This window comes from Pollicipes pollicipes, unplaced genomic scaffold, assembly GCF_011947565.3.
Source record: "Pollicipes pollicipes isolate AB1234 unplaced genomic scaffold, Ppol_2.1 Scaffold_2975;HRSCAF=3490_pilon_pilon_pilon, whole genome shotgun sequence".
Classification (NCBI taxonomy): domain Eukaryota; kingdom Metazoa; phylum Arthropoda; class Thecostraca; order Pollicipedomorpha; family Pollicipedidae; genus Pollicipes; species Pollicipes pollicipes.
The window spans coordinates 56,021-75,133 of NW_023596200.1; the positions used below are offsets into that span (position 1 = coordinate 56,021).

Sequence of the window (19,113 nt, forward strand, 5' to 3'; positions counted from 1 at the left end):
GGGGCTTAGCGGTGACCATTGGGGATAGCTATTTTAAAATGATAGTTTTTGCTCGCTTGCAAATAATTTCATTTACAAATTTCGTCTCAAAATTCCAAATGCTGCTGCCTTGGACTGGTGAACACCGGCAAGTCGTTGTACGAACCGCACTGCGCACCGCGCGGGTAGCATTAACAAAACAAAAAAATCCGCACGCACCGGCCTGATAGCATTAAGTCAAGCCATTCTTTTCCCAGGTCATATCGTACGAATAACCTTCACTGAAGACCAGGTGATCAGGATCAGGACCAGAAAGAGCCTCAAGTGCTCAGGATCAGGGCGAGGAAGAACCTTCAAGTGGTCAGGATGGGCTGGGATGAGCTCCAATACCAGAGCGGGTTCGGCAACGAGTTTGCCAGCACCGACCCGCGCTGCCCGGACGCCCTGCCCGAGGGACAGAACAACCCGCAGAAGTGTCCGTACGGCCTATATGCCGAGCAGCTGTCAGGCACTGCGTTCACAGGTACCCGCCGCGGCCTCGTTCGGCTCCAGGTCAGCTCGGACGGGCACTCACTGGTCACGACGAAGCGAACATGCAGAGTGGCCTGCAGCGTGAGCATTCTGTAGCGCTCGTTCACCCCCCCCCCCCCCCCCCGTCCTTCAGCCCAGGGCTGGCCACACCGCGGGGGATGTGGGGGACGCGTCCCCCACAGCTTTCAGAAAAGGGGAACCGTCCCCTACAACCTCAGAGACCCAAAATTGTAGCACGCATGCATAGGCATTCCAGTGAATCGAGTAACAGACAACATCTCACACAGAGCTCTAAACATGCTTGGCGTGAGACGTGGCGAACCAAACACGCTACACCCGATTCTGTCCAAAGGTAGCTCTCCGCACCTGCAAACCCCATTATGCGGGTTCGCCTTCGGCTGTTCAACGACTTTTCCACGTTTTTCTGCAGTTTTCCCGCGCGAATGTAATTTTTATATCTTCGCAAGGATCGTGCCTCAATTTGAGCTGCGCCCCTCCCCTGACAGCGTTGAGCGGGGCGCGCACATGTACTTAGAACTTGGCCCCCATTGTCTACTCCATCAGGTCTTTGATGTAATAAGAACCCGAACTTTGGCGCTCATAAAATGCATTAAAAACATGCATGTATTATAAAAGCCTCTGATACATGAACAAGAGTTTTCCAAACTTAGTTCTGGAGGCGTTTAATCATCATATAAGTTTTTACTTACATGATGAAATGAGGCGCAAACAGCACATTTCAGATAACTGTGAATCTGAGCGCGTGTTTGCGCGCCTGCAAGGATACACATTTGTTGCATCACGTATACGGCTACGGTCTCGCTTGTGACAAGAGCGGCGCACCGTCCCGTGTTTCGAAAGTCACTGCTCAGGGCCATGGAAGTCATCGTCACGTGCTTCATAAGTCACTGGCCAGGATCCTGGATCCACCACCAGGTCAGTATGCAAAACGCTCATTTTTTAACAAGCCCACCATGGACAGGTTAAATGAAATGAGCTACCCTTTAAATTGAGACGGGGTGGGCCAGACGATCCAAAAATTAGTTGATATATGTTTTGGGTGTGCGTACTATATGCAGGGACCTCCCATATCTGCAACGCAATGGAAATGCGTGTACAGACTAGGCAGGTTGGGGTGATCCAAAACCTCCACTAGGTCCAAGTAATGGAGATCCAAGTAATGTAGGTAGCATGTTCAACTAAGCTTTAATCAGTTAGCTCACTCAGAGCCAAGCTCGTCACTAATTCCACACCAATGAATCGAAAATTTTCGTCCGTCAGCTTCCGCGGCAAACAGCAAAGAAACGAAACCCTGTATCTGCCAATTTCAAAAGCCATGATCCATCCAACCTAGCTTTTGCTGGCCGATTGTTCTTTCCGCCTGTTTCACAGGGCATTTCTCCCATGCTGTAGTGGGCGAGAATTTCCGCCGAATGGTAGTACTCAATAATCGATTTGTCTCGTCGGATAACGCTGTTATATCGTCGATTTGGTTGTTTGTGCGCGCAATGTATTTTTCTTTACTGGAGTCATTTTCACGCACTTTTGTGCTGTTTTCCAAAACTTATAAAAATCCTCAGATTTTGTTATACCAATAACACAAGAAATCTGCCATCTTCAGGGGCGCAGTCAGAGCCTTGGCAACGAGGGGGGGGGGGGGCGGGGAGGTGCAGGGTTGAGAAAGGTCCCCTGATGGTGAAAGGCCCTCTCCCCCAATAAATGTTGTGCAGATTTAGACGTTGTTGGACGTATACGGCTTCGGGAATAAAAAGAGTAAGGTGATGTGCGCCACCATTAAAGGTTGCCGCGGAAGCCCCCGGTAGGTAGCCGCCAGGCGCGCTACAGGCTGCATGTAGTGCGAGGACCCGATTCAGTTTTCAAATTGTTTTCAATACGTTCGAAGTCTTTGAAGCTTGTCTCATTGCCCGCGGTTGGTGTAGGCTGCCGATCACCTCACAGCGATTTTCATTCACTTGCCTTTTGACTCGGACGCTGTCCACTTTGGAGGGATGCAGTAGGCTATGCTGTGAGGTATTGCGGAGGCGAATCCGTCGCGTGTGACGGTCATGAAGCTTCCACCACAGGAATGTCGTTTTGCAAAACAGGTTTGGGGCGCTGAACGATGAAAATGGCTGAACATGCCCATGACGTGCGCTCGAAAAAAACAGATTTCTCTCAAAGGTGACATACGTTTCCCCCACAGTATGGAGGCTAGAGTCTCCCCCAGCTGAATAGGAGACTACACTCCTGTCCCTATTCCCCCGCTCTAGTTCAACGAGAGAGGCTGTTGTTGGCCGTCATTGTCACTTTGTTGGGCCTTGGTGATCGATACCAGTTTTTGTTAATCGACGCAGGGTCGATGTTGTGCAGCTTAAGACGTTGTTGGCTGCGGGAAGAAAGAGAGTAAGTTGATGAGCGTGACTATTAAAAGCCGCCACGGAAACCTCCGGCAGGTAGCCGCAAGGCGGGCCTCGGTCTGCATGACGGCATTCGCGGTGGACGTGTCCGGAACGCCCAGTGTTGTTTTACTGATCACTGTCGGACGATTACCGCTATCGGCTGAGTCACGTGATGTCAATCGTCGAGCTTTTGTAACTGTTGCATTGAGTATTTACGTCCAAGTGAGTGTCGGCACATTTCAAGGGTTTTTCCGGCGTAGTCGCTGGTAAATCTGTCACATGTTTTGGTGCCAATATCCGACTGGTTTTTCAACTATCTGTTAACACGTTGTGACAGAATGTCGCAGCGAACGGAGCTTGTTGCAGTCTTTAGAGCTTGATACATTTCTGAATAATGCCCAAGCACTCAGGCGATAGCACAAAACTTGACCAGAGTTAAAAGGCACATGAACTGTGCAATTGGAACACAGAATGCAGCAACAACAAAAAATGCTCCAGTAAACGTGGCACGAACGCGGAGCTCCAAAAGTTTGACGAGCTCCATCAGCTGCACTGCACCGGACACCACATCACGGTTTGCACTCTCTTTGTTTCTTTTACCTGTGTCATGATTATGAGAAACCCTTCAAATTTATATTATTTTGAGCTCTCACTTTCAATGTTCTGCATGTACAAACTTAAGCTCCAGAAGTTAGAGGTCAGACTCATCGTTGGGGAGGGAGCGAATTGGACTTGGGGAGGGGAGGTAGGGGCTCACCCAATAGGATGCGGATTAACACCCGTGCTTGGGTTTGGCGCACTTCCCGACCTTCGTGACAACTAATGTCAGATAATGTGAGATGCAATAAGAAAAAATGCGATGTGGGTGTGGTAACGACATTCCTGGTGTAGGACGCGGGCTTAATTTCTGTAAAAGTTGCCCATCCATGTCAACAAACTTGTGAATGTGAAAGCGCGTTGGGTGACAAAGATCACTCATGCCCGTACAATGTGAACTTTGATATGACAAAGACTGCAGCAAGAGATGACCATCATTTGAAAACCACTGAGAAGCTCCCAAACCGTTACACATGTTTTCGCACTCTTTAGAATAGTGCTGAAGTAGACATCAGCATGCGCAAGAGCCGTTGACTGCTGCAGCGCTAAGCCAAGGCGTCTGATGGTGGCTGAGTGTGTTCGTCATTTGCCTGCCGTTTATTTCGCGACGCTTGGGTGACTTTTTGGCGTGACTTTCACCGTCGGGCCAACAACCAGTTTCTGACATCAGCTGTTGAGCCCACTCCCGCCTGACGTGCAGTGCGAGGAGCAGAGCGAGGATGTTGTGCCATATAAGTGAGCAAAGGTGCCTGCGCTGGACTCGTGTCCGCCGCCTTTACCATCTCGCAGGGCCGGTTTTCCGTGCCGGGGGGCAACGTGACGGCCAGTGGCCAATAGGAGCGAGAGACAATGGGTCCACCGCGGCGGCGCCGATGCCTATCTACTGGCGGTCGGCGGCGGAAGGCGACTGCTCCAGCTGGCGGTCCGTGTCTCAAATGGTCAAAGGGATCTTGCGCGTTCAGGGTCGCGAAGTTATCGTAGTATTTCCCGAGGCTAGACAGGACCGGTACCCTTTAATCGCTTTCCACAACAGTGATCGCGCTCACGGTTCTTTTAGATATCACAGTTATTTATATATTTTTTCTTTTCTTCTTTTTTCATTTTTTTAAATTTCGCGCTCACGATTTCGAAACTTCCAGGAAGCGTCAGTGGCGGTGGCTGCTAATAAATTGGCAGTTCTTCCGAAAACGTATCGGTACGACATTCCCCGAGACAGGCCGTTTTCGCAGTCGTCCAAACTTTCGGTTTGACCATTTGAGATACGTTGGTGGCACGGGTCGTGGAGACCGGAGCGCAGTTCCTCACCGTCTCACGGCTCTAGTTCAGCTCACCGAGGCGGCACCATAGATATACGCCAATGAGGAGCGCCTCTCGTTCCAAATATGGGCACAAATGGGATCAGCTTATCGAACCCAACGCAGACGTGTAGCGGGCAGGAATGGCGCACTGAAATTTTATTCGAATAACAGTTATTGGCATGTGACCTGTAGTTAAATACATCATTCCCAATCACATTTTTCACATGAAATCGAAACCTGCCTTGTTTAACGGACATACAGGACCGCCAGCAGCGCATCGCCCGTTGCTATGCGTTGCTATGTCAGCACCGACGACTTATTTGTAAACAAACGCACTTGCTTCCCTCTCGTCCAAGTACGGAATGGGCTTGGGTTGTGACGTCATGAGTAAGGAATGAGCTTACACTGGCTCACGAAGGACTTGGCTCAGGCTTTGATGATTGCCGGGGCTCTGGAAGTAAGCCACTGTGAGGGTTACCGGAGCTCTGGGGAGTTAACCGCACTGGGGTTAGCGAGGCTCTGGGGAGTCGAGGAATCAGCCGCTGTGAGGGCTACCGGGGCTCCGGAGAGCCAGCCGCTGCGAGGGCTACCGGGGCTCTAGAGAGTCGGCCGCTGTGAGGGCTACCGGGGTTCTGGAGAGCCAGCCGCTGTGAGGGCTACCGGGGCTCTGGAGAGTCAGCCGCTGCGAGGGCTACCGGGGTTCTGGAGAGCCAGCCGCTGTGAGGGTTACCGGGGCTCTGGAGAGTCAGCCGCTGTGAGGGCTACCGGGGCGCTGCGGAGTCAGCCACTCTGCCGACGGGCAGTCAAAACACTCAACGCAATGATTACTCGATTGCTACCGATGTCTTCACAGCCGTTTGAAGGACAGACGGCATACTTGCGAAGCTCGGCCCCCGACCACTTTCTAAAAACTGGCGGCTATAACAGAGCAGCGCGCCACCTACAATGCATTACACGGAGGAGACCGAGCTGAGTGCGAGGATTAGGAACACGCATGTAGGCGGCCCCACAACGTCTGACGGCTAGCCGCGTCCTGGCAGCCGGCCGAGCCTCGCCAAATGCCGTTCCAGCCGATGATGTGCCTTTGGGCTCTCGAACACCGATGCAGCCACATCGCACCGGCTGGGAAGCTGGCACTGCCATTCCCACAATCCTCCCTGTTATTCTTGTGCTTGCTGGTCACCAGCTATGTCAAACCGCGATCTTTCTGCAGCGGCGCGGAGTGTGCATGGTGAATTTGCAAGCATCGCCTTTTTTGCACGGTTTGCTGCTTATAAGCCACGTTGCAAAAGATTATCTATTTCTGTTCAGCTCCCTGGACTGAATTTTGGGGAATGGCTAGCACACAGGCCTTTTCCAGATATCACCCAGCCTGTTCACTCCCATTACCGCATTGTTTCGCAGCGCCTCGCGAGCACAATCAGCGTACATGGCTGTACCGCATTCGTCCATCCGTGTGTCACGAGCCTTTCACTCCGGTTAAGGAGTGCAACAAAACGACTATCGACTGGGAGCAGGAAGCCCCAGACCCCAACCAGGTAACATGCAGTGTGTATGGCTGTCTGCACCAGCTGATAGGGTGTGCTCGTCATGATATGACTGAGCAGTTTGGCGCGGAAAGGAAGACACCGATGGATGTATCGGGCGGACGAATTGTAACGCTGATACTTGTGTATTACCGCGCATCAGCATCGTTCGCAAGGAATCCAAATGCTGAAGAGTGTTCAGAAATCGGTCGCAGTTGACTCAGTAAGCCAATGCCGTCACTATCGTCGGCGGACCGACCTCTCGACACTTCAGCTAAGCCAATGGCTCAGCTCGATCTTGCACGCCCAGGCGCTCTGTTACGCTGCGCGCTTCTGGGGGCCGAAATCCATACATTTTCGGTTACCCGCTGTGTTCCCGAGCCGCACTTGTCCAGCCATCGAGAGAATGTCGGTGGACGACTGACGAAAACAGGTCACTGGCGATGATAGCCATCATGGCTGGTGACAGTGTGGTGCGGCGAAATGGGCCTCGTGCCAGGACTGCACCAGTCACGCCCGCCACCCCCACGTCAGATGCTGTGGCGGCCGTTCGCCCTGCCGGACGGCGAGGTCGACTTTGTATCCGGCCTGCACACGGTATGTGGCGCCGGCCACCCGCGCGAGCGGCACGGCTTGGCTGTCCACGTGTACCTTTGCACCGCCCCCATGGGCGACAGCTGCCTCTACAACAGCGACGGGGACTTCCTCATCGGTGAGCACGGCTGCTTGAGAGTGGTCTGTCTCCCCTGTGCCATGCGCGAGGTTCCGCGGACATCGGGTTCCAGTGCAGAGATGGCAGACTTCGTGCTACGTGGGTTGCTAGCCGGGTGGATGAAGCCTCAAGAGTGGTCACTTATCAGGGTTTGAATACTGAACGATTAGGGACAACCCGCGCATCGTCCGTGGCGAAATTGCATGCAAGTGGAAATCTGGCTCCCTTGTGTGCAGCAAACATTCTGACTCATGGAATAGCCCTTGAAGCTACCAACAGTCCTTTAAAGCCTCCTGAACGGCACGAATTCTCCAGCTAGAAATTCCGACCGCAGCCTTCGTCCAACACAGCATGAAGAGAGCCGCTGATGCACGGGGACCGACGCACACGGTCGCTGCGTCGCTAACGCCTGACGTGCGCCGTTCCGGCCGCAGTGCCGCAGCAGGGCGAGCTGCGGATCACCACGGAGATGGGGCGGCTGCGCGTCAGGCCCAATGAGATCTGCGTGGTGCCGCAAGGCGTGCGCTTCCACGTGGCCGTGAGCGGGCCCAGCCGCGGCTACGTGCTCGAGGTGTACGACGGCCACTTCCAGCTTCCATACCTGGGGCCGATTGGTGAGTGAAGCCTAGCGCGCAAGTGGGGAAGCGTCAACACGGCGCCTCATAATAACCAGCAGTGTAACACAGGTGGATGCCATTCACTCTATCTGTCCTCAACAAATAATAAGAATGCTGTGTTCAGATTCGTGTATTGTACACGAAATAATGTACACTGTTGTTTGTTTATCGCATCGTTTTATCGTCACATGTGATGCAGCTGAACTTTTGACCACCTTTATGGTCTAGTCTGCCGCATTACCACAGCTGAATTTGTAGGGCATGCATTGATATGAGGAGACATTTTCGCCCCACTCAAAGCCTTCTATTGTCGCGTGACCAAAAAAAGACGGACAGAAATTCACGCTAAGCTATGTATGTGTTCACGGTTTAAGTCCAGCAATATTCATATAGCAATGGTAACAGTTTCTTAACCGTGTGATCTAGCCTTCGGGTGACATTTTGCAATACGTTTGCAAGTAATCAGTTTTCTACATGGTGACTAATTTGGCGTAAGAAATACAACCCTTCAGGCCAGTGGCCCAGACGAGTTTGGTTTTCCTTCAAGTTTTCTGGTATCTAGCCCGTACAAAGGTGCACATACCACACCACTCGTAGGGGAATTCGTTGGAGGCTGTGGCCTCCAGTGTTCACAATGATTAGACTGGTTTTCGACATTGGTCGCCGCGACCCTTGACTCCAGGGCTGGAGATCACTTTCGGAAAGTGGGGAGGTCTAGAAGCCAGAAGCCCATTAGGAACCAGTTCGGGATAAAAGCCCTCTCCCAAAAAAGGAATGCATCGGTTTTGAGCCATTTTATTTCGAGAGACACTTTCCCACGATTTAAACCAAACAAATAGAGTTTTTTTGGTGAAAAACTGGCACGCAGACCAGAGCGCGATTGGAAGTGTTATGAGACACCAACGAGCTAAAGGTGCGCCACATTTTGACTCAACTCAAGTATTTGTCACCGCTGGAACAATCATCTGATTTTCTTAAGCAAATTTGACCCGACTGAACGAGCGCCAGTTCCATCCGACTTTATCACCATTTTCATACTAAAGTGCAGCTCATTGCCTGTTGCTCACTTTGATGCATCGAAGGCGCGCACGTTTTGTTTAACGCAAGCGTCTCTCGCCGTATCTACAAAAGCCTGACACGACTTTGTACATTTTACCCACTTTGGACCGACGTAATTACGTCTGAAATATGACTGGGTTCATTTCTGTTTTGACGCCATGTTATATGGTCAACACAAATTGGGCACATTTGGCATGCCTTTTGCAACATTTTGAGCACAAAACTCTAGAACCGACATATTCTTTGCAGGCATCATTAAACAGAGCAGTCCACATTTGTATGTGGCTTTAAACTGAAACGGCGTCATTGAAGATCAATCGGCGAAGTTCACAGCCCTGCCCTTTGCAAGACCTAAACCACTGTAGTTTCTGAGTCACATGCTCGTGAAGACGTAAAGACTTCTTGGTCCTAATAAATGTGTCTGGCATTTGTGACCCGGTCTTGGCAAATGACCGGGTCACTACTTCAAGATCGCTCAGGCATCCATGACTCAATAAAACGTCATTTAAATCTTGCCACTTCATTGGTTATGCGGGGATCAAGGCCAAGAAAGATACAACGTTCGTGTCGTTCTTTTTGACGCTTGTAAGCACGATTTTCGGATATAACGTCCGTCAATTGGCTTTGAATCAATACTGTGCAAGGTACGATGGCATAAGCAAACAAGAACGTATTGAGAAGCATGAATAGAAAAATTGTGTTGTCTTGGGCAGCTTTTTCCACCCAAAAGTATGCAAATCGGGATAAGTGAGCTTATTCCATATATAGGATGCTTGCTTCAATATCTTTAAACGTCGGACAAATTTAAAATGTTTGTCACATCTCAGGCACATTTTTCATGTCTCTTAAAGGGACATCAGAAAAATACAGTGGTTATGCGGCGCTGCTGAATCCTTGGGCCTTGGTTGTGACCTTAAAAGTTCACCTGGAAGTTGATTGTCATCCTTGGCCGGAATGTATGCACGGCTTTCACATGGGACCTTGACTTACGTGACTGACCTCTGGATGATCTGTTTGTGGTAGAGCAAAGCGGATCGCGTGTCATTACCAGCGGGTTGTTTACCGAGAACTCCCTTTTACGAGGAATTAGCACTCGACACCAAATTCAAATAAGAATGCGTCTCCTACTAAACGGATGTTCAATTGTGTGGATACTCAGGAAGTTTCAAATATAAATGCATGCCCCATGGCTTAGTATATAAGCATGCCTGAAGTTGTCACATGTATCTCATAAACGTACTTCATTAACTCCCTTAAGGCTTGTGAAAAGGGTGCCGGACACAAACATTTCGTTGCATGCGTAACATGATCAGATCTCGCGCTTCCACTTTCTACTCTTATGTGGAGGGGTGGACACTTTATCAGTTGTTTGGTCTTGCTAACGCACACAGTACTTGGTCATGTAAGCTATTTGTCAAGTGCATTCGACATGACATGTGCGTCGAAGATCCAGTGCATTCAACTTTCATCTGAAGCCGGACGCCCCAAGATAGTCTCTCAGAGTTATCCACAAAAGTTTGCGACATTGATCCCAACCATTGCAGAATCAGACAATGTCAAAGCCATGCACGGAAAATGCAGATCTTCACGAGACAGAAACTATGAGGTTGCCGCAAATGAGATGCATGTCGCAAGATTGCGAGGAACAATCGAAAAATTCTAGAACAGTGGGCTAGAGCAACGACAATCGTGTGGAATGTATAGGCGGACAAAAGGCTAATCCGTGGAATCAACCGCCAACAACCGCTTTTATTGGAGCGTACGTACGCTATCCACCGAGGCCATCAACTGAAGCCGACACTGTCTCACGATCGTGTTTTGCATTGTCGCCATCGCCATGTAATCATCCAATCACCATCGTCAACGTGCTGGCTGTTATGTTTTACAAGACAGTACTTGGTAGCAACGATAACCAGTGCAACAAGTGCAAACAAACCGCAGGTGAAATCTGAAGGAGAAAGTGGCGATCCACCCGGAGTCAAGCACAAAGAAAAAAAGATATTACACGCGTCTCTGCCTCGCTCCACTAGCCCATCTGGGTTCACGAGGTAAAAGTACTGCTGAAATTAGCACCTAACCTGCGACTCACACGGGCTCTCGGAAGTTGTACCGATGCCCACTGTTCATCTGACGGCTGACGTGACTGGCGTACGTCAGTAGAGTAACAGACCCCTCCCTCTCACGTGCTGCCCGCAGGCGCTAACGGGCTGGCGAACCCGCGCGACTTTCTGTCGCCGTGCGCCTGGTACGAGGACCGCGACGTGGCCGGTTACCGCGTCCTCTCCAAGTACCAGGGTCGCTGGTTCGAGGCCCGCCAGGACCACTCGCCGTTCGACGTGGTCGCCTGGCACGGCAACCTGGCGCCGTACAAGTACGACCTGGCCAAGTTCATGGTCATCAACGCCACCGCCTTCGATCACGCAGTGAGTTGGGACGGCAGTGCTGCGCGGTCCGTGGTTCGACAGGGTTGTTTAGTATGTCCGTGAAGTTAGCGATTTATTCAGCGATTTTTTCAGCGACGAGTTCCGAATCCTCTGTCAAGCGGACTTGAAGTCAATTGTGGCATGAGAACACCTAAAACGACCCTTATTTTGCAATATTATGTGACCTTCAGGGTCAAAATCTGGGTCAAAAGTCGGGGAACTTGGTATCACCAAAAAACTACCGGCCGATTTGAAAACTGTGAACATCAAAATATTCACAAGCGCAAGAGCTAGCGCGCGTCAAAAAGTTCTGGCCTTTCAAGGTAACCCTTCAAGGTCAAACGCCGGCTCAAAGAACGGGGAACTCCAAATCACCAAAAAAATACCGGCCTATTTTAAACTTCTAAACATCAGAATATTTCCCAAAGAAAAACTAGCGTCCGTGAAAAAGTCCTGACCTCTTAAGGTCACCCTTCAAGGTGAAACGCGGGCTCAAAGACGGGGACCTCCATATGACCCTAAAATTACCGTCCGATTTCAGACTTACAAACATCGGGATATTCACCACAGAAAGAGCTGGCGTCCGTCAGAAAGTCCAGACCTTTCGAGGTCACCTTTCAAGGTAAAATGCGGGCTCACAGGACGGGAAACTCTATATCACCCGAAAACTACCGACCGACTTTCAACCTAAAAATACCAGGATATTCACCACATAAAAAACTGGCGTCCGTTAACAGTCCTGACCTCTGAAGGACACCATTCAAGGTCAAACGCGGGCTCAAGGACGGTGAACTCCAATATCACCCCAAAATTACCGGCCGATTTTTAACTTACAAAGATCAGAATATTTGCCACACAAAGAACTAGCGTCCGTCAAAAAGTTCTGACCTCTTAAGGTCACCCTTTCAGGTCAAACGCGAGCTGAAAGGATGAGGAACTCTTGTAAGTTTGAGATCGGCCTTTGGGTGATATGGAGTTCTCTGTCGTTTAACCCCGCGTTTGACCTAAAAGGGTGACCTTAAAATGTCACGACTTTTGAACGGACGGTAACTCTTTCTGTGATGAATGTTCTGATCTTCGTAAGTTCAAAATCGGCCAGAATTTTTGCGTAATATAGAGTTCTTTGTCCTTTAAGGCCGCGTTTGACCTTGAATGGTGACCTTGAGAGGCCAGCACTTTTTGGCGGACGCTAGCTATTTCTGTGGTGAATATTCTGATGTTAGTAAGCAAACATCGGCCGGTAATTTTAGGGTCATATGGAGTTCCCCGTCTTTGAGCCCACGTTTGACCCTGAAGGGTGACCTTGAGAGGTCAGGACTTTTTGACGGGCGGTAGTTCTTTCTGCGGTAAATATTCCGATGTTTGCACGTTCAAAATCGGCTAGCAATTTTTGGATGATACAGGGCTTCCCGTTCTTTGAGCCGGCGTTTGACCTTAAAGGGTGACCTTCAGAGGTCTGTACTTTTTGACGGACGGTAGTTCTTTCTGTGGTGAATATTTTAGTATTTGTGATTTAGAGTTCCCCGTCCTTTGAGCCCGCGTTTGACCTTGAAGGGGACCTTGAGAGGTCAGAAGTTTTTGACGGATAGTAGTTTTTCTGCGGTGAACATTCTGATGCTTGTAAGTTAAAAATCGGTCGGTAACTTTTGGGTGACATGAAGTTCCCCGTCTTTTGAGTCCGCCTTTGACCTTGAATGGTGACTTCTAGAGATCCAGACTTTTTGACGGACGCTAGTTCTTTCTGTGGAATTCCCCGTCCTCTGAGCCCGCGCTTGCACTACGCACCCTAGGGCATTTGGGTGTCGAGATAACCATTCAAAGCAAAACTATGGCAGCGATGCTCACTGCGGATTGGAGGTGCCAGTTCGCGGGCGACTCAAATTTGCGGGATGTGATTTGCGGGTTGCATCGGGCCCCGCACTAGTTCTGGCTGTTGATTGGCGGAGAACGCGTGCGATTGGTGGCTTGTGTTTGGCGGGGAGGCGGCCTGGAATTTGCCATCGAAGCGTCTGCAGCCGGCACCTTTAAGGGTGACCTTGAGAGGTTCGGACTTTTTGTCGAACGCTAGCTCTTTTTGTGATGAATATTCTGATGGTTGCAAGTTAAAAATCGGCCGGTAATTTTTGGGTAATATGGAGTCCCCGTCCTTGAGCCCGCGTCTGACCTTGAAGAGTGACCTTGAGAGGTCAGGAGGTTTTGACGGACGCTAGTTCTTTCGGTGGCGAGTATTCTGATGTTCGCAAGTTTAAAATCGATCGTTAATTTTTGGGTTATATGTTGTTCCCCGTCGTTTAAGCCTGCGTTTGACCTTGAAGGGTAACCTTGAGAGGTCAGGATTTTTGACGGGCGACAGTTCCTTCTTTGGGAAATATTCTGATTATTAGAAGTTTAAAATAGGCCGGTAATGTTTGGGTGATTTGGAGTTCCCCGTCCTTTGAGCCGGTGTCTGGCCTTGAAAGGTGACCTTGAGAGGTCAGAGCTTGCGATTGTGCGCTAGCTCTTTCGGTTCTGAATATTTTGATGCTTACGGTTTTCAAAACGGCAGTTTTTGGGTGATATCGAGTTCCCCGTCATTTGACCCAGCTTTTGACCTTGGAGGTCACATGATATTGCAAAATAAGTGTCATTTTTGGTGTTTTCATGCCACAATAGGCATTGAGACATCTTTCAGGGAAATCGAAACTCGTCGCTGAAAAAAAATCGCTGAATAAACCGCTAACCTCACGGAGGTTTGTTTAGTGCGTGTGAAATGCTTTAACCGCGCTTTTAAGTACGTGTACAATGCTCCCGGTGTTGCGAGGGGAAAAGTTCTAAACCTTAAAGCCGTAAGACATCAAAGCCATCTTGTTATATGTCTTGTTTGGGACGAAGAGCCCATAATCATATTATAATACTGACCGCAACCACCGTACGATGTTCGCCGCATTTTGAGTACGCCACTCATGTGGGGCGTGCTGCTTTTCTGTGATGTCATAACTAAGCAGATTGCATCGATGTCATGACTTCACGTTGCCGTGAGCGAACGGTGACCCGGTGACCGTCGCCAGGACCCGTCCATCTTCACGGTGCTCACGTGCCAGTCGACGCAGCCTGGTGTGGCGATCGCGGACTTCGTCATCTTCCCGCCGCGCTGGGCCGTCCAGGAGCACACCTTCAGGCCGCCCTACTACCACAGTCAGCGCACACTAGGGACTTCCCGCGGGCTCCGTGAAGAGCGCATTTTTCTCCCCCCCCGGCTACATGCTACTGCTCCCAACTCCCGCCTGACTGCGCTACGCTGTGCAGATTTCCCAGGTCCTGCTGCCGCAGCCTAAAACTCGCGGCATTCAATCACGCTCTTCCAGCGAGCGCGCTGGATTGTGCCGGGAGTATATGGCCCAGAAAACGCACCACTCGGGCGTGACTTTGAGCTCAACTTCAAGCGGTATGCCATCGACGAGCACGTTTTTCTCACCATGCTCTTTAGTTCTGCCTGCCTCATGGTCCTTGCTTCTTGTTTCCGAGGCATGGTGGCTGATGGTTCACTTCGATATGTCCGTCTAGGATAAGTTATTATCCCAACGCTGGGGGCGTCAGACGCCCCCCCCCCCCCCCTGGTTGATACGCCACACAGCTCTGGTATCCGCAATGGACCAAAACTCCGCTTCCGTTACTACCCGCACGCCCGTCACTCGCCGATCGATGCTAAGCTCACGGGAGCGGAGCTCGCCAGCCGTGCACCGCTTCGTCCACCTCCCGCCGCCAGGGAACTGCATGTCCGAGTTCATGGGGCTCATCTACGGCAACTACGAGGCCAAGGAGGAGGGCCTGCAGCCGGGCGGCGCCACGCTGCACTCCATGATGACACCGCACGGTCCGGACGCCAAGTGCTTCGAGGCGGCGAGCAACGGCGAGCTGAAGCCCGTCCACATCGCTGGCGGCACGCAGGTGCGCTCGCGCCGGGAGACCCGGCCGCTCCGGCCGCACGCTACAAGCAGAGACGCTGTGTGGCTGCGTCCCGCCGGACGGACCGGGCGGAAGTCGCTCGTGGGGATAGCGAGGGAACCGTTCCGACGGCTCTACTTGGTGGCCGGGATATGCACGCGATCTGACTGTAACGCCATCGTTGGTGTTCCGCAGGCTTTCATGTTTGAGAGCTCTCTGGGCCTGGCCATGACGTCCTGGGGCCACCGGACCTGCATGAAGACCAATCCAGACTACTACAAGTGCTGGCAGACGCTGAAGAAGCACTTCACGCCTCCCGCCATTGGAACGCGTGGGTAGAGCATGTCACCCAGCTGGTGGAGCACGGCCGGATGGTGTTGGCATGGAGAAGAAAGGCGCTCCTTTTCCGGCACAACAGGGGGAGGGGGCAGGAAAAAGGAGACCGGATCGGAAGCATAGGCGGATCAGCGAACACAACACTCGGGTCAACGGTCGGCCTCTTTTCGTGTATCACAGAAACATTTCGCTGGCGCCACCTATATGCATTTAACTTAGCACAGGGTGACGCACACCACCAAAATTCCCAACGCTGCATTTAAGAAAAGCAGGATTGTTTCACGTTGGAAGAGGTTCAAATGAAACAGGCAGACTCGAGAAGCATCCAAGACCGGGTACCGCACTATGACGTCACGCGTCCCCTTTTCGCAGCGGAGGAATAGACCAGCGCCTGGGACCGGACCAGACAAGACCCATGATATCGGAACAAACAAAACAGACACTTCACCACAGCCCCTGGCGGACGTCCGACCTACGCTACACAATCGTCCGACCTACGCTGCACAATCGTCCGACCTACGCTACACAATCGTCCGACCTACGCTGCACAATCGTCCGACCTACGCTGCACAATCGTCCGACCTACGATGCACACGCCATCGTCGCCATTCACACGACATGACCGCTAGACTAGCCGCAGCGGCGCTGCCAGGGGAGAGGGCTAGCCTGACTGCCGTGCTGTGGGTTGCGCTGGGGCGGCGGTGGCCTCGGGCGGCTGAGGCGTGGCCAGCCCTCGGGGTGGGACCAGCGGGTTCTGTGGAGGCGGCGCCAGCCAGCTGGTGTCGCCGGGCAGGACACGGAGACCGCAGTGCCGCGCCACCGACTGCGCTTATCGGCTGCCGGAGCCTGGCTCCCGGAACTGCCTAGCGGGGCCACTGCCGGAGCCTGGCTCCAGCCCAATATTATTAAGCACACAGTCCTAGCGGAGCCACAAATCGTATACCGGGATGAGTAATGATCCATATCATGTGCGCGCTAGCATTGATTGTACTTCCACTTATCAGCAACCGTTTGTGCGCACGTCAGCTTTATTTAAAAAGCAGTGGAGTGAGATTACGAGGCGGCTACTGCTATTTGACCACCGAAGGAGCACTGATCATGCGCTAGAGTGCGCACTCATTTATAGCAGAGCTCTGCATATTGTGACATAACCCCTATTATCATCCCCACGGACTGTCCTCCAACGCGCCCGTCTTGCCCGAGTGGTGTTCAAGACACTGGCCGTAAGCTGCCGGCCCGCGGCCGGGCGGGCAGAGCGACATCGACTAGCATTCCCGGTAATAAGCCGAACCTGCGCGTTCACCGTAGGCTTACGGCAACGCCTCAGTGTCAGCGCTCATGGCTTGTCTGGGAGATTTTTATGTCTGGAAGATGTTTGTCGTTGTCCACCCAAGTTAAGTCGTCTAAGGGTGATGGGTTTTGGAGCATATCAATATGTGGCCTACCGGCAGTAAGGTCACCTATTATGTACTAAGCGCGAGTGGCGACTGCGAATAGCTGGTGCTTAACAAAGTGACGATGTTGTAATAAAATAAGTAATGTTGCGCGTCATACTGTATCGCTAACTAATATCACATCATCTGGTTGGGCCGAAGACGTGCAATAAACCGATGTCACGCTGCGGGTGAGTTTGTTCGGGGCATTGCCACGGTCACGCATCCAGCGTGAGGGTCATACTCATTACTTCTTTGAAAGGATTGAAATTTTCATAAAAACTTAGGTCCAGAAACAGGTTGTTCGAGGTGGCAAACATCATAGAAGCAACATTGTTCTGGAAATGGCTTAATGGGTGAAGTAACGTTCCAAACTGAACGGCGATGCAGCAGCGTATTCGCCGCAGCGCAAGCAGACTTTCTGTCTTATGTCGACCTCCGCCTGCTGACCAATTTCGACCAGTGTCAACACAAATAGTGCATTTGTTCATTCATTCATTCAGTTCAATATTTCATTCAGATAGTTCACTTGTAGCCTCTAACGTGTGGAAACAGCCATTGACATTACTTACGTGTGCTAATGTAACATTAGACAGCTGTGTACTTAGAATGCGAGTTGCTCTTAAATGGATGACAAAGTCAAGTGGGAAATACTGAAGCATTGGACAATGGTCTTTCGGCCAGGTGCGCTGAGAGATCACAGTCGCTTTCAGAAATCATGTACACCGGTGTATTATATACATTGTTACCCAGACTACAGCGCAGGCTGAAAGTGATGACAAAACAGAGCGTGCATACCATCTCTGCTGATGGAGTACAGCAGGGCCGCCGCCTTGCCGTACTCAATCAGCAGAGGTAAATGGGCTATCATGGACGCGCATGTGTCATACGCGGTCGCCACGTCAAGCTCTGTATCACCATTGGACAATGATCATTCGACTACAGCGCACGTGCAGATCATTTACTCCGACGCAATTGGTTTCCACGGCGACGAGTAGTTTTCGACGGTGAGCTGTTTAAAGCGCCGCACCTTCAGAGTCAGCTTGTCCGGGTCGGACCGCGAACGGTGGATGTCGAGGACCTGCACCCGCGAGACGTCCAGGAACGACGTGTTCAGCGCGTTCTCGCCGCGCACCACGTCCACTTCGTCATCCACCGTCAGCTGCCGAACAGTTGTCATCCCCATGATGTAGGCCAACAAAATCACATGACTGAACCACACACACAATCATGGATGGGCATTTTTGACAAAAACATGTTGGATATAGTTAAACACTTTAACACAACTTGGTTGTTCATTCACAACATCCTGTCCAAATGACTGTTTCAGTCTGCCAGTACACACAGCCAGTGCATAATTGAACACTTGAAAGGTTGGTGAAAACAAATCTCATGAAACAAATATCATCATGTCCATAATAGGACTGCCCCCACTTACTATGTAACATTTAACTGGCATTTTTTCAGCAATATAATTTCATAAGCTCATCTCAGCTTGTGAATAGGAAAGGCATATCCTGCTGTCAGAGGCATAGTTTCACAAAATGATTTAGGGAAGGGGCAGGGCTGAATGGTGAAAAATTACCCAACCTGCCCCAAAATATGCCAACAAACAGGTATCCACCAGATTTGTTCACAGTCTTCACTAAGTTGGAAGGGGAACCAAATCCCAAATTGGGGGGGGGGGGGGGGGGAGGCTGAAGGCCTCCTGAATACCAAATTACAGCCCTGCAAATTAGGTCTGGCCCAAGTGCTTACAGGATGGCTCTTCTTGATCAGCTTCTCTCCATTGAGGTAGATGCTGCTGCTATAAAATGCATTGTCCACTTTGCTGAAAGAAATCAACATGTACAGTTAAAACTGACTCAAGCATATGTGCATAAACAGAATGAGCTGAGCTATTGGTAATTAAGAATGACAGATAGTAATTGTCATATGCTGGATATATACATACACATGCATATCACTCAAGTTAACATGTAACAGTGCAAATGTCTCCAACATTGCAATTTGACAGAACATTTAAGTTGCACCCTACTTTCTAGACATTCCCAGACCAAATTTAAGCACAGCATCTATTCTGGTAGAGTTGGCATGGCCTTTTAAGACCTGGAAGTCCTTGGATTTTTCCTCTTCCTCATCATCAGATTCTTCAGACTCACTACCAGCCTGAAGAGAAACCCAATAAGTCAACTAGATAGCCATCCATGTGATAGCCAATAGTAATAACTCCCAAGCATGGTAACTTACACTTTGGAACCATTACCAAGGACCATTGT

The 19,113-nt window shown here is 50.8% G+C and overlaps 2 protein-coding genes across 2 annotated transcripts; one reads left to right on the forward strand and one right to left on the reverse strand.

Moving 5' to 3' along the window:
- The first annotated feature begins 267 nt into the window (after positions 1 to 267).
- LOC119114693 (homogentisate 1,2-dioxygenase) lies at positions 268 to 17,022 on the forward strand. Its single transcript, XM_037238709.1, has 9 exons — positions 268 to 502; positions 6,209 to 6,342; positions 6,865 to 7,042; positions 7,477 to 7,656; positions 10,915 to 11,141; positions 14,189 to 14,315; positions 14,887 to 15,068; positions 15,261 to 15,396; positions 15,774 to 17,022. Exons 1-9 carry the CDS (start codon positions 346 to 348, stop codon positions 15,782 to 15,784), a joined length of 1,332 nt encoding a protein of 443 aa, XP_037094604.1. The 5' UTR covers positions 268 to 345; the 3' UTR covers positions 15,785 to 17,022.
- A 285-nt stretch (positions 17,023 to 17,307) lies between these two features.
- LOC119114694 (mitochondrial transcription rescue factor 1) lies at positions 17,308 to 19,003 on the reverse strand. Its single transcript, XM_037238710.1, has 3 exons — positions 18,873 to 19,003; positions 18,593 to 18,665; positions 17,308 to 17,996 (listed from the first exon to the last, which is right to left on the reverse strand). The coding sequence occupies exons 1-3, from the start codon at positions 18,881 to 18,883 to the stop codon at positions 17,796 to 17,798; spliced, it is 285 nt and encodes a 94-aa protein (XP_037094605.1). The 5' UTR covers positions 18,884 to 19,003; the 3' UTR covers positions 17,308 to 17,795.
- Positions 19,004 to 19,113: the final 110 nt, after the last annotated feature.